The sequence below is a fragment of the Coffea arabica genome, chromosome 10e (assembly GCF_036785885.1).
Source record: "Coffea arabica cultivar ET-39 chromosome 10e, Coffea Arabica ET-39 HiFi, whole genome shotgun sequence".
Lineage (NCBI taxonomy): Eukaryota > Viridiplantae > Streptophyta > Magnoliopsida > Gentianales > Rubiaceae > Coffea > Coffea arabica.
This window is the reverse complement of record NC_092328.1, coordinates 8054598-8067661: the sequence shown is the minus strand read 5'-3', so window position 1 is coordinate 8067661 and position 13064 is coordinate 8054598. Positions and strand designations below refer to the sequence as shown.

Below are 13064 nucleotides of genomic sequence, written 5' to 3'. Positions count from 1 at the left end.
TCATTATGCGGTTGACTATTGAGTAAATGTGTCTGTTAGAATATATTCCAGTTTGTCATTAATATGTGTATGTATATATATGTGTGTGTAGAATATATGAACGTCTTTTCCATGGACAAGAGCAGTGAGATGATCGCCTCCCCATGTTTGATAGTAGTTTTGACCAAAAGTGTCATCACCACCTCCTTTTGCCTACTGAATTGCTAGACCAGGAAACAACATGAATATGACTAGAAAATAGTTGCGTGAAGTTCAGTTTTGCTAAGCCAGATATAATATTTCAACAGATGAAGCAAAAGACTGCTGTTTCTTATCTTTACATTGACTATATGTACATACATTTGCGTTGTTACATTTATGGTAATGCATGTCTATATCACTCGTACATTTACAATATCACATCCACGGTAATATTACACCCGTAGTTAACTGACCAACTGTATAGTAGACATGCACTTGTTTATAAGAGGGCATTTGTTGCACACAATGCAACTAATAATTTGTTTCTCCGTAATCTTGAATATAGGTTCTCCACCAAAAAAAATAGAAAATAAAAATTTTGTATTTTCATTATAGCATTTTTCTAATGTAACGTATGTAAAATTGAAAGATAGGTGAAATTATAAAATGTTGGTTAGCAACTGTTGGTGGAGTATAATTGGTTGTGTACATATCTGTAGGGATGTACGCGAGCTTAGATGGCTTGGCTTGAACTCGATCAAACCGAGTTCGAACTGAGTCTCGAGCTACTCGAGTACACATTTGAGTTGTGTTCGAGTCAGAATTTTGTAGCTCGTGGCTTGACGACTAGCTCGTCGAGCCATATAATTTAAATAATATATATAATTTAAATAATATATATGTATTATAATTATAAAATGACCGTTATAGGTATAATTTATACTGAATTTACAAGTAAGGAATCGAGTCAAAAATCTTGATTATTCGACTCGATAAGGCTTGACTAAAAGTCGAGTCTTATCGAGTCGAGTCTCGAGCTTTTAAAGATTTCCTCGAGTCAAGCTCGAGTTTGAAATTTTTCGACTCGATCGAGTTCGAGTCGAGTTCGAGCCAAGTTATTTATAGGTCGAGTCGATCTCGAGTATGGCAATATTGGAGCTCGATTCGGCTCGATTACATACCTACATATCTATATTATATCATATATGATATATTATAAGTCAAGTACAACGAAGCAAAACTTTGTTGGTAAAATGTTACACCTATAATCGAGAGATCACGTGTTCAAGTCATTAGGGTGATAAGTGGAAAATTGAAAGATTTCTTGGATTATGTGAATGATTGGGTGAACAAGGCAGCACGTTTGTCACTTCTGCAGTGATTTTTAGTGTAATGGCCGCTGTTTTATAGAAAGTAGGCTTTTTTTATATAAGGTACGTTAAATCGTGTTCATCGTTCTAAGCCTCTCGTTTTAATTCTTAAAAGAACAGTAGGCAAAGTTTCTCTCCAATAACAACAGGAAGATTGCTTAAAGGAACCAACAAACAATAAAAAAGAGGGGGGGGGGGTGAGGGGTGGAAGTTCACTCGTGCAATAGATTGTTGTGAGAAAACTGTCAAATTAGTAGTTCCGTTGGATGACTTTTGAATGTTAGTGGTATGCCCACAGAAACTAAAAATCATGAAGTTTAACCAAGTATGTGTGTGTGTCTCCATATATATACATACATACATACATATAGCATGTAAGAAAATTAGACAAAAAAAATCTTTTTATTTTTTTTTCTAAACTAACAGGTAGTTTTCCATTAGGGTTATTTTTTTTCCAATTTTCTCCCTAAGGTATACTCTAATTCTTACTTTGTCCCCTCATTTTTATTTTGTGTCACTTAATCCCCTAAGAGATAAAAGTACCCCTTTTCAATTTTAATCCGTCATTCAATTTTAACTACTCTAACTGATGGTGATAAAGTTTCACATGAAAAGGGTGGACACATTAGGGAATATACTAACAAATGATTATCTTTTGAAAATTGTTCAAAAGAAAGATTTTGATAAACAAAAATTCATAAGAAAAAAAAATGTCTAAATAACTGACATGTGGATGCATGATTGTTAAAAAAAAAATTGGTAATTGATTTTCAAAAGTCTAATTATGGGGAGATAGAATACAAAATTTTTCTCAATTTCTTAAATTGAAGAATGGATGAAATTGATTTGTAATTAACTAGTTATACAGAAACATTGTATAGTTTCCTTACATTTGTATGTTAGAGAATGGGCATCCTAAGTATTTTGGCTAGAGAAATTTTTTAATTTTTGAAAAAAGAAAATGGTCCCATCAAACCGAGGTCTAAACAGCAAGGTATTGTCCATATAACTTAGAGATAATTTCAAAAACCTCCCTTGAGATTTTTTCTAATCACACTTAACACCCCTCATGTTTCTAAAATCACACTTAACTCCCTTAGAATGACAACCTTTGTAACATGTCAGCTCTTTTATGTAAAAATAATATTAAAAAATATATTAGTAGAGGGACTATAGCATTCTTCCAATTTTGCCCTTTTGCAAGTTGATTTTTGAATTTTAGAATATGAAAATAAAAACAAATAGAATATTTACATAAAAATTGAGGAGGTGTAAGTACAATAACTGCTGAATTGTATAATTTTTGTTGATTCATATTACCATTATAAGATCTGTGCCAAAGTTTTGGATAGAAAGGAAATAAAATTTTTTTGACAGCCACAAAACTACGTTCAACAAATACTGTTTGTTAACCAAATTTTCAAAAATTTTGTTTTTGATAATTGAACACTATTATAGGTATATTTAATATGGATTTTTTCATGATTTCAACTGCATGCCAGCAGCCTTTTTTTTTCATCAAATGAATGATTTTAACCTTATTGATTAAACTAGATAACAAGATAAAATCGTAGTTAAAAAAAGATAGATTTTCTATGTTTAGATTGTCTAGATACCTTAAAATCTATATTCGATTGTATATGCAAAAAAAAAAAAAAAACCCAAAATGTGCCCATATTTTATGGCATTTTTGTTACTTTATTTTTACATAATCGAACATAAATGTTTTTTCTTTTTTCTTGCCTTTTTCTGCATAAGAAATATGGAAAGGGCATAAAAATAATCAACTTGTTTTTATTTTCATCTTCTAGTTTTCAAAAATCAACTTGCAAAAGGGCAAACGTGGAAGAATATTATAGTCTCTCTCCTAAATACATTTTTTAATACTATTTTTACCTAAAGGAGGTGATATGTTACAAAAGTTGTCATTCTAAGGGTGCTAAGTATGATTTCGGAAATTGTAGGAGTGCTAGGTGTGATTAGGAAAAACCTCAAGGGAGGTTTCTGAAATTATCCCTATAACTTATTCAAGAACCATCCATCATTCATGGACATTTGATTTGTAATATAAAAAGGAAGGAGCTAAAAAAGAACTTTATTTTCTATTGATTAACTTCACAATCTGGGCCATGCCTTTTTGGGTCCTTACAGTAATCTCCATACATATAACTTTTCCTCGCATTTTGCAATCTGCATTGCTGCTCAGAGTCTAGTTGCCGATACTTGTTCTTTCCAACCAAAAAAAACAAAGAACAAAGAAAAAAGTTGCCAATGCTTGTTTTGATTCCAATACTAAGATTGGAAGGAACATTGTCCCGGATTGGAAGCCTTTTGTTGGCATCCATCAATGCCAAATTCTCGATAGTGAGCCTTGAATGGCCCTTGTGTCCAATCTGGTGTCCCAAGATAACTTGGATTCCAAATGCTTCCCTCCACGTGCATTGGTCCTGTTGGGAATCCTGCTCCTAGTTGTGTATTGTCCACACCATAATTGGAGTAGCATCCACAAACCACCTGCATTAATTGCACGAAAAGACAGAAATCAAAAGAAAGTCAGAATAATCTCATGATTGAGTTAATATATAAACATGGTTCATGATTTTTATTTCGTAATTGAGTTTACTCCAATAGGTTAGTTACAATTAGTTACAACATATAAAGGGAATGCTATTGTTTTCCCTATTTAATGAAACTAAAATATTAGTTACAATTTTACTTTTAGAGTTTATCCTTCCTGTAATTCATATGTGAGGGTCAACAAGTAGACAAGAAGTATAACAATTTGGGAGAGGGTTGGGTTGGATGGTAAAAGAGGAGGAATAGTAAGTAAGAGATTTTGAAAACCTTCCACTTACACAAATAATAATAATAATAACTATAACAATTTTCAGGATATGGATATTCCAAATAGGGTGTTATTCGAATCTTTTGTTGTTTTCTGATTTATGCTAATGTTGATTTTGATTTTTTAGTTGAGATTCTATAGGTATAGAAATTGAATCGTAACCATGGTGCTATAGTTTCAGTCTCCAAACTTTTACAACCAGCCGAGTTGAGTTGAACATCTTTTTTTCTTTTTGGCATAAGTGGGGGTTTTGAATTTTAACCATTCATTTATACTCCTTCTTTTCGCACCACCCACCCCATCCTTTCCTTCAAGTTGAATATCTTATCTTTTACAATCAGCCGAGTTGAGTTACACTTTCTCTCTCCGTACCGTCCAACCCAAAATCTCTTACTTACACTCCTTCTCTTTATACCATCCAACCCATCCTTTCCTCGAAATTGAACCCTAACTGCCAAACCCAGGATTCGAACCCTAAATCTGACAGTCAAGAGAACCTTAAGAGCCCTCCCCTAACCATTAGCCAACCCCAATGACTGTTCATTTATTGTTTTGAGCTCATTCAAAATTTTATGAGATAAAATCATTGTTTGAGTTCGGCTAATTTAAGAATAACCGAGGTTTAAAATCATCTCGAGCTCAATTCATTTTACAAAAATAAGCTATTCATGCTCGAAGTTGATTTTTGATATAAATGTTTTGAAAACATAGAGTCTAGCTTATTTTTAATCTTGAGAACTCTTTTCTTATATTGATTGACAAAGCATAAACAAAAGTAATAGCATAATATGAAGCAATTGTTTCGCAGACAAAAACTAATGCTCACAAAAACAAAAGGTTCGTGTTTGCTCGTTAATTGATTGAGCTTGTTTAGGTGTTCGAACTCCATTAATTTAATCAAACCAACGAGTTGAAAATTGAACTTATTTGAATCAAATTGGACTTTGTTCTTGAATACCTCGATTCATTAACACGAGTCTAGTAATGGTAACAGAAATTACTGTCTATACTATAAGGTTCTCACCTGTACAAAATTTGCTTAGAATGGACTACCCTGTCTAGATGCTTATAATTCGTTGTTCTTGAAACAAGAATACTTATCTGCCATTTTTCAGAAAATCCATTACCTGATTACTAGATTGCAAAGGGTTTTGTCTCTACTGAGTGCCCGTTAGTGCACGTACTATGTGTCCATTGGCTCATTGGTACATTATTTATCTCCTCTTACATTTGTACAATTTCACTATTTAACTTCTGACAATAAATAAATACATAAAAATCACTGTACCAACTGACGCGAAAATCTGTGAACTCAAATGTATTAAGAAATTATGGTCCTTGGATCAATCATTCTATTGATTAACTGGATATTCTAGGCCATGCTTTGTGGAGTCATTACATACTCAAGAGTAGCTATTCGATTTTCTTGTATTTTGTAGCTTACTTATTTGATCATCATGAGTCATGACTTAGTTGCGAATAACTCTGTTTCATTCCAACAATAAATTGAGGAGAAACATTCCTCAGGGTTGGAACTTTTGTAGGTGCACAGATTGAGTCGTGAATGGTCCTCAAGAACAATACACCTTTCCAAGCCCACACGGATCTTCAGTACCACTTTTCCTGTAACAACTCAATATCACTTCTATATTTATGTCAAGTATCTTGTTTAGTTAACTTGTCATATACTGTTTATTTAAATTTCTTCTACCCTCAGATGATAAGTGGGATTGGCGCTAGAAACGGTTCCAAGCCAACATGGGTTCCAAGGGTAAACTTCCATCTCGACCATCTTCAACTTCAGGTGTTTGTGCATACCCATGACATGCGAGTAACAGGTAAAATAGATCATCTATATAATTGTGATCCCCCATAAACACTAAGAGGTCATGATGCAATAAATTGGGATCATTTCTTACTAGTATTAATAAAGCAGATACGACTCTGTGGCCCTGACAAATCACCTAAGTAGTACTAAGAGTAGCAAGATACACTTATTTTTACTTGTTTTCAGGTGAAGTACAGCTCAACTGATAAAACTCTTCACTTATAATAATTGAGAGGCTACGAGTTCGAGTAATCAAAAGGTAGATAAGGAGCCACTGTTGACACATACAATTAGGAAAGACGTGATCATCAGCACACCTGTACTGTTATGTTAAAATAACATAACATTAATTGTACAGATGGCTTTTCATGATGATCTTCTGCCTCCAGATCCACCTTCCCTCTGGCAATTGTAGTAAATTGCTGCAACAGGCGAACCTAAATTGTAAAGTTCAGCAAAGTCCCTGGTGCTGAAGTTCTGGCGCCACCCCGGAGCATAGACTGTCTGCCGCCCAAGCTGTCGGAAAAGCGCAAAGACGAAGCGGTGGATTCCCATTGATGGCCGTGGACTCTCATAGCACACAATTTCTTGGCCTACACATTTATCACCAGTTAACCCCTCAACGCAGACATGACTGGCAAAATTATGGTTTACCAGTTTTCTATGACTACCAATATCTTTTGGGTATCATTTCATTTGGTACGTAACATTTTCAGAGTTTTGGAGCTGTTAGACATTAAAATTGTCACAGGAAAGGAAAAAAAAAAATGGTAACCAATACTATATTGGACCCGGATGCCTGAGAAACATATTCATGCAACCAATTTCTCATTCCACAGTGCAATTATTGACCAATAAAATACTGTCAACATCTTTCTAGGAGCAACGATGATCACATATTTCTTGACTCAGACATCCTTTCATGACTATATGTACTCAAATGAAAAGCATGCAAAGATGGAGAGTGATTCAGGTAAAATTATTGATTCAAATGCTACACGCTTATACAAATCAACAGAAGTTGTCGAACCCAAAACATCATTTCTGAAGTTCGACAAGCATGTGGATTGAGCCATCAAGGAGATTGCCTGCCACCGAGAATGGAAATGGGAGCGATAAAAAATTCAAGTGTGGAGAAAGAACGAATTTTCCAGCTAGAGATTCGGGTCTAGTCAGGCCCTAAAAAGATAATGTTTGTTCAAAAATGGAAATAGAGGAAAAAGAAAATTAGAAGCAAACAAGTATAAGCATCAAAGAGGATAGACATAAGCAAAATTCATCGCAGCTTTAATTTGATCAACATGTGAATCTGATCAGGTCGGCTCATCCCTTCTTTTGGATGGTATGATCTGTGATGTTGTTGTCCAAGAACTAGTGCATGACAAGATCTAGTGGGAAATAAAGGGTAATTGAATCTCCTTCAACATTTGATCAGAATTCAATCTTAATCCTCTGAAAGTTTTGCTAATGTAGTCCATATGAGCCATTTTTCACATTTGTTTGAATTATTTTCCCTATAATTCCTGCAATTTTATATCTTACGCCTAGTAAAAGTGTGCATAGTATATAATTAATGGCGAAATAGGGGGATAGATTCAATGGATTTTGAAGTTTAGAGATTAAAACTAAGTTTAAGGGTGTCTGGCCTATTTACCCTTTTTACTCCTTTAATCAAACGTATCTTCAATACAAAATCAAGGTTAGTGGGAGCAAATTTGAGTAATTACACCAATTAATAAGCTCTGAACTTTAAAGATCCAAATAGAATCCGTTGCAAAGTTCAAGAAAGTCATCTGTAAATTACCCGGGGAAAGAAGGCCAAAGAAAGCATTTTCTGATACTATGGTCCTAGCTAGTATTCTTTTTTCTATTTGCCTCCTTTTTTTTTTTTGTTTTTGTTTTGATAAAGCATTTTCCCTTATTCATGTGCCAGATGCATACATGCATATCCCATTATCTGTGAGATGAGAGAAATGATAAGAAACATATGCGAACCAATCTTTAAATGAACAAAGAGAGATACTCACCAAATAATTTCAAAAAACAAAAGAAAAAAGGGGAAAAAAAAAACTTCTCACCGAATGATGCTCCTGTGGTGGCTGGAATATCAGTGACCAACCTGCAAATGGTTTATGAACAGCATATGTAAATGAACCTTGAAAGTAAGAATAGTCACATTACATATGCTTAATTTAGCCCATGATATTATGAGTAAAGCAATATTTATTACCACCGTATAAATTCCTAAGTTAGCACAATATTGGAAAAACCAAATATAAGGACATATGTGCTATTTCGACAACAAGCTTGAAATTGAATCATCAAGCATGGAATTAGGGATTCAGCCTTGACAATAATTGCAATACTTTGTCAAGAAAATTTCTCAATCAGAATTACAGAAGAAATGACAACTCTGTTTGGATTGGGGATTTTTGAAAAACAAGTTTTTCAATTACAATGTTACAATAATACACAAAAAAAAAATTCAAAAACACCAAAAATAACTTTAAAAATACAAAAAAAGCAATCTCAAAAAAATAAAAAACAACTTCAAAAATACCAAAAACATAAAAAAAAAACCTTAAAAAACACCAAAAAAAAAAAAAAAAAAAAAACTTAAAAAATAATCTCACCTACAGTAAAAGTTTTTCAATTACATTGTTATAGTAAAATATTTAATATATACGAACCTCAAAAAACTCTTCGAAATTTTAAAATACATATATCAAAATACTCAAAAATACACAAAAAATTTCACTTCTTTCCTTTCTTTTTCTTCTTCTTCCTCTTCCCATCTCAACCCACCGTCCGCCATTGGCTAAGCTCCAGCCGACACTTCCATCGACGCTGGTGCTGGCCCTGACAACTCGTTTCTTTTTTTTTTTTCCCCCTCTTCTCCTCCTTCTTTAAAGAAAAAAAGAATTTCTTTCTCAAAACCCTCAAATTTAAGAAAGCTTTCTACAATTTCTATAATAAGCTATAATAAAGTTATTATAGAAACGCTCAAAATACTCCCCATTCAAACGGGTCCACTTCTCTCTTTTTAATGCGCGCTCCGAAGTACGGACCACAGAGCGGCTTTAGAAGCACGTAGGGATACTAGAGTACAATTCGTTGGTCTATGAATATTTTCACATGGTCCATGACTGAGAGTCTAAAAGTTACGTGCAGGTCAATCACTTGAAAATGAAATAAAGCGGAGATATAGTGATGTACAGAAGGGTCTCATTTCTACCAAAAGAAACAGAATCTCACTCAAGCATTCCTGAAATATTCACACGTCGACAACGTGGCCTACATTACTGTTTGTTTTTTTCTTCTTCCTACTACGTGTCCAATGTGATCCCGCGACACCATGTATGTACTTGTTACTTGCAACTTTCTAGTCATAAAAAAAAAAAAAATCCTTTTCGTTTAGCTCAACCAATAAGATGTTCCACATCGGCAAATGAAAGGGCGGGGAGGGGGGGGGGGGGAAGAATAAAATGTAACCTCCGGCGAGTTGTATTATTGGCATATAATTTTGGATTGATTATTTTGACCTGTAGTTTCAATTTAAAAATTTATTGGGCTAAGCTCAAAACATTACAAATGGTGTCAGAGAAAATTTCGTTTAATCTTTACACGAGAAAGGTAAGCTTAGCGCACAGTGGTGTTGGTCTTTAGAGTCCGTACGAATCACTTGTAGAATATGCAAAACTAAGTACTACATTGGAGGGGATTGTATTTTCATGTGCGGGGCTAATTTTGTAGGAACCACCTCTAAAACTTACGAGAGACCTACGAGCCACTTTCGTACCACATTGGATAAGGGTTACCTCTAGAGTGTGTCCTCGGTGCACAACTAAGTGGACTCCTAACCTTCCTAAAGTAGACTCCATGAAGAGAACCCAACCTTCGTAAAGGTGCGATAAATGAGATGTCTCACATCGGTTAGATGTGGGAGTGGACTCCATGATCTTCCTTTGCAAGGATACGATCTTCTTAAAAGTGGGGTGAGTAAGATGTTGGATGAAGATCACCTCTAGAACTTGTATGAACCACATCTAGAATCCATGCACGACTAAATATGTGGGAGTAGACTCCATGATCGTCCTTTGCGATGACACAAACCACATCTAAAATTCACGCACGATTAAGTGAACTCCATGATCATCCTTTATGAGGATCAACCTTCGTAAAGGTGAGGTGGTGGGATGAGTGAGATGTGGGAGTAGATTCCATGACGAGGACATTACCTTCCTAGAGGTGGGGTGAGTGAGACGTCGCACATCGGCAAATGAAGGGGAAAAAGAATGAAATATAACATCTTGCACATTGAATTACTAATAATTTTAGATCATCCATTTTGATAATTTCAACTCAAAAAGTTAATGAGCTAGCTCAATGGGCTCGGGATGTTGCACACCATTTTTTACCGTATTTTAACAGAGATTTCATAGATCATCATTGTCACGTCACTCCTGTCCTACTCTCTCTCTTTTGTTAATTTTTCTTTTTCCTTCCTCTCTGTTCTTTGTTGTTGTCTCAAAAGTTTCCAATGCAATAGTATAATAGAAAGTTGTAGCAGCATGATGTTTTCTTGCATATTTTTTAACAGACCAGTACGCAACAGATGTTGACATTTCTAAACGTCCAAGATGACAGAGGCCATTTTCTTTTTTGGCTGCATGCACCAGATGTGAAGAGAAAGTGAGAGAGAGAGAGAGAAAGGCTATTTCTAGAGAGTACGCACCAGTGCAAATATTCCCGAAGGTTTGGATTACTGGGACTTGGAGCATCAGGGTCTACCATCACCTTCATAAACAATAATAAAAAGCTGTCAAATATGTTTTCATGCTGAATGAGTGAAATCCTAAAGGAATACCTCCAACTGAACAGCACTTTCTAGCTCAGAAAGCAGGCTGGAGTACTCATGAATCAAGCAAATAAAGGCACCAAACCAAAATGAACAAAAACAAATCCTCCTACAGACTAAAGTGCCCCCCGCTAACCAAAGAAAAATTGCAACTCGGGTCATAGAATTTCTTTCGAAAAATATTTTTACCTTGGTAATTATCGATCTACCCCATTGACCAGAGGAAAATGCATTTCAAGTGTCGGGTTGTGTACAAACTTTTGTTTTTGATTACCCTAATAATGGATACGTGGTTATGAGTAATTTGATAACAATTTTTAACAAAAGAAAGAAGTAATGCGAATAATGTTTCACTTTAATGATGATTACAAATACAAATTCAATGATTTAAGGAATCCAGTTAATCTTTATACATACAAAAACTTGATACTTTAATAAGTTGTAGGGTATTAGTGAATTCTTTATATCCTCTTGTATTAGCTTTTTTTGATTATATATGTCCATGCATATCGTTGCTATCCCATACTAGTTACAGAACCAGAAGAAAAAAATATTTCAGGCTCCAACATTGTACTGGGATTTACACTAATATCCACAGTCAAAAGCTTTTCAATGGAATAGTGGCCCGTGGAAACTGAAAATGTGCATCGATGATGGTGATGGTGATGATGATAATCAGCTTTTTATTTTTCTTGGTAATCAGAGAAGATGATCAAGCTTACTTACCAGAGTATAGAAGCTACGAAAATCATCACCTCCAATCTCAACCCTAGGCTGGCTAACAACCTGAGAGGGTCTAAACTCACAACCATTAATCACGTCTCTGTTGCCATGGATAACTCTAAGGCGTATGGACCTGTTGAAGGGGTCCAAAACATCTGATATCACACGTCCAACCACTAGAGGATCTACCCCCCTATACATCGTCACTGTTGAAACCACCTCAACAACGGACCCTAGCTCTTGGACTCCCCCGGCAAATGGGAGCAAATTCTCTCCTCCAAGGTGCCAATGCTTTGGGGGAGGGAAGTGGAGAAGTATTAGTTGTGCACATACTGTTCACGGGCATTCGCTATATATAGATATTTCAAAATTGGCAAGAGGTATCTATGCTTGGCCAATCATTATTATTTTTGGGATACATGGTATTCTTCTTGATGATAAGAATCTTAACTTTTTCTGTTTCCAAGAATTTTCTTTCTTTTTTTTTTCCTAGTCATTTTGGTTTTCGTTAGTTGATGAGTTTTAAGAAGTGAACATCCTAAAAGTGTTTTATACCTAAAAGTGGAAAAAGAAAAAAAGGAAAACGAAAAGTGTCCAAAATTAATTAATCTCTAGGCATTTTTCACTCCAACTTTCGTACTGTAAAGAGCTAACAAATATAAAGAAGTGGACCATATTGTCAATGATAGTGCTGATCAGGTGGAGATTGGTCCAGGGCATCAAAATTCCCTTCTCAAGTTTGGAACTGCAGAGTGTCAATTAGTGAACTTCCAGTGTAAAATCCGAAACATTTTTCAGTGACCATTAATCTTCTATGGACCGACGAAATTTTAGCTCCAAAAATATGTATTTTGGACCTATCATGGAAGAATTCTTTTTCTCTTTTCAATCGCTTCTTCCTCAGAGCTTTGTTTCCCTTCTGTCTGCAATAAATATTATCAAAGCATCCCATCTGTTTTTCCTACGCAATGCAACTCTAGCTTTGTTCGTCTGTGGGTTCTCCAATCTCCATACAGTTTCAGAAGTACCTTTCGCCGCTTTCGCTTATCAAGAAAGTGCTTCATTTCAGTGATTATGTTTGCTGTAGAAAGGATAATATTATAACTTCGATATAAAAACGACATTTCTGCGGCATCTATCCATGAATTTCCAGCCACTACGTAAAAAGGCGCAAGAAGTACGAGGAAGTGTATATTTGATGCTTGAAAAGGCGCAAAAAACGAGTCAGACTGTTTAACCCGGATTGAACCGTGAACTGTGGTTTTTTTATTTTGCACATCTTTTTTTTAAAAAAAATTGAACCTAAAGTTTTAAACATAATAAAACTTATCAGTAGAATCTTTTGTTCCCAATTCTAATTTCTAAAAGAGTAACCAAACTCTCTATATTTCTCACCCTCAAATTCAAAGATCGCCGTTTCTTTTGTAGTTCTATTAGATTTTGTTTAATTTCAAAAGTTCTAATGCATTTTGTTTAATT

At 34.9% G+C, this 13064-nt stretch overlaps 1 protein-coding gene across 1 annotated transcript; it reads right to left on the bottom strand.

Annotated features, from left to right (window-relative positions):
* Positions 1-6082: 6082 nt before the first annotated feature.
* LOC113711076 (protein VERNALIZATION 3-like) lies at positions 6083-11894 on the bottom strand. The gene is made up of 4 exons (XM_027234219.2): positions 11589-11894; positions 10740-10801; positions 8083-8123; positions 6083-6597 (listed from the first exon to the last, which is right to left on the bottom strand). The coding sequence occupies exons 1-4, from the start codon at positions 11784-11786 to the stop codon at positions 6371-6373; spliced, it is 528 nt and encodes a 175-aa protein (XP_027090020.1). The 5' UTR covers positions 11787-11894; the 3' UTR covers positions 6083-6370.
* Between the last annotated feature and the right edge of the window lie 1170 nt (positions 11895-13064).

Excerpts from the sequence above, each read along its gene's own strand:
- LOC113711076 (XM_027234219.2), bottom strand. The coding sequence starts at position 11,786 with ATGTATAGGGGGGTAGATCCTCTAGTGGTTGGACGTGTGATATCAGAT. Across the intron at positions 10,802-11,588 it reads TTCGTAGCTTCTATACTCTG|GTGATGGTAGACCCTGATGC; the intron begins GTAAGTAAGCTT and ends TTGTTTATGAAG. Across the intron at positions 6,598-8,082 it reads CACCACAGGAGCATCATTCG|GCCAAGAAATTGTGTGCTAT; the intron begins GTGAGAAGTTTT and ends ATAAATGTGTAG.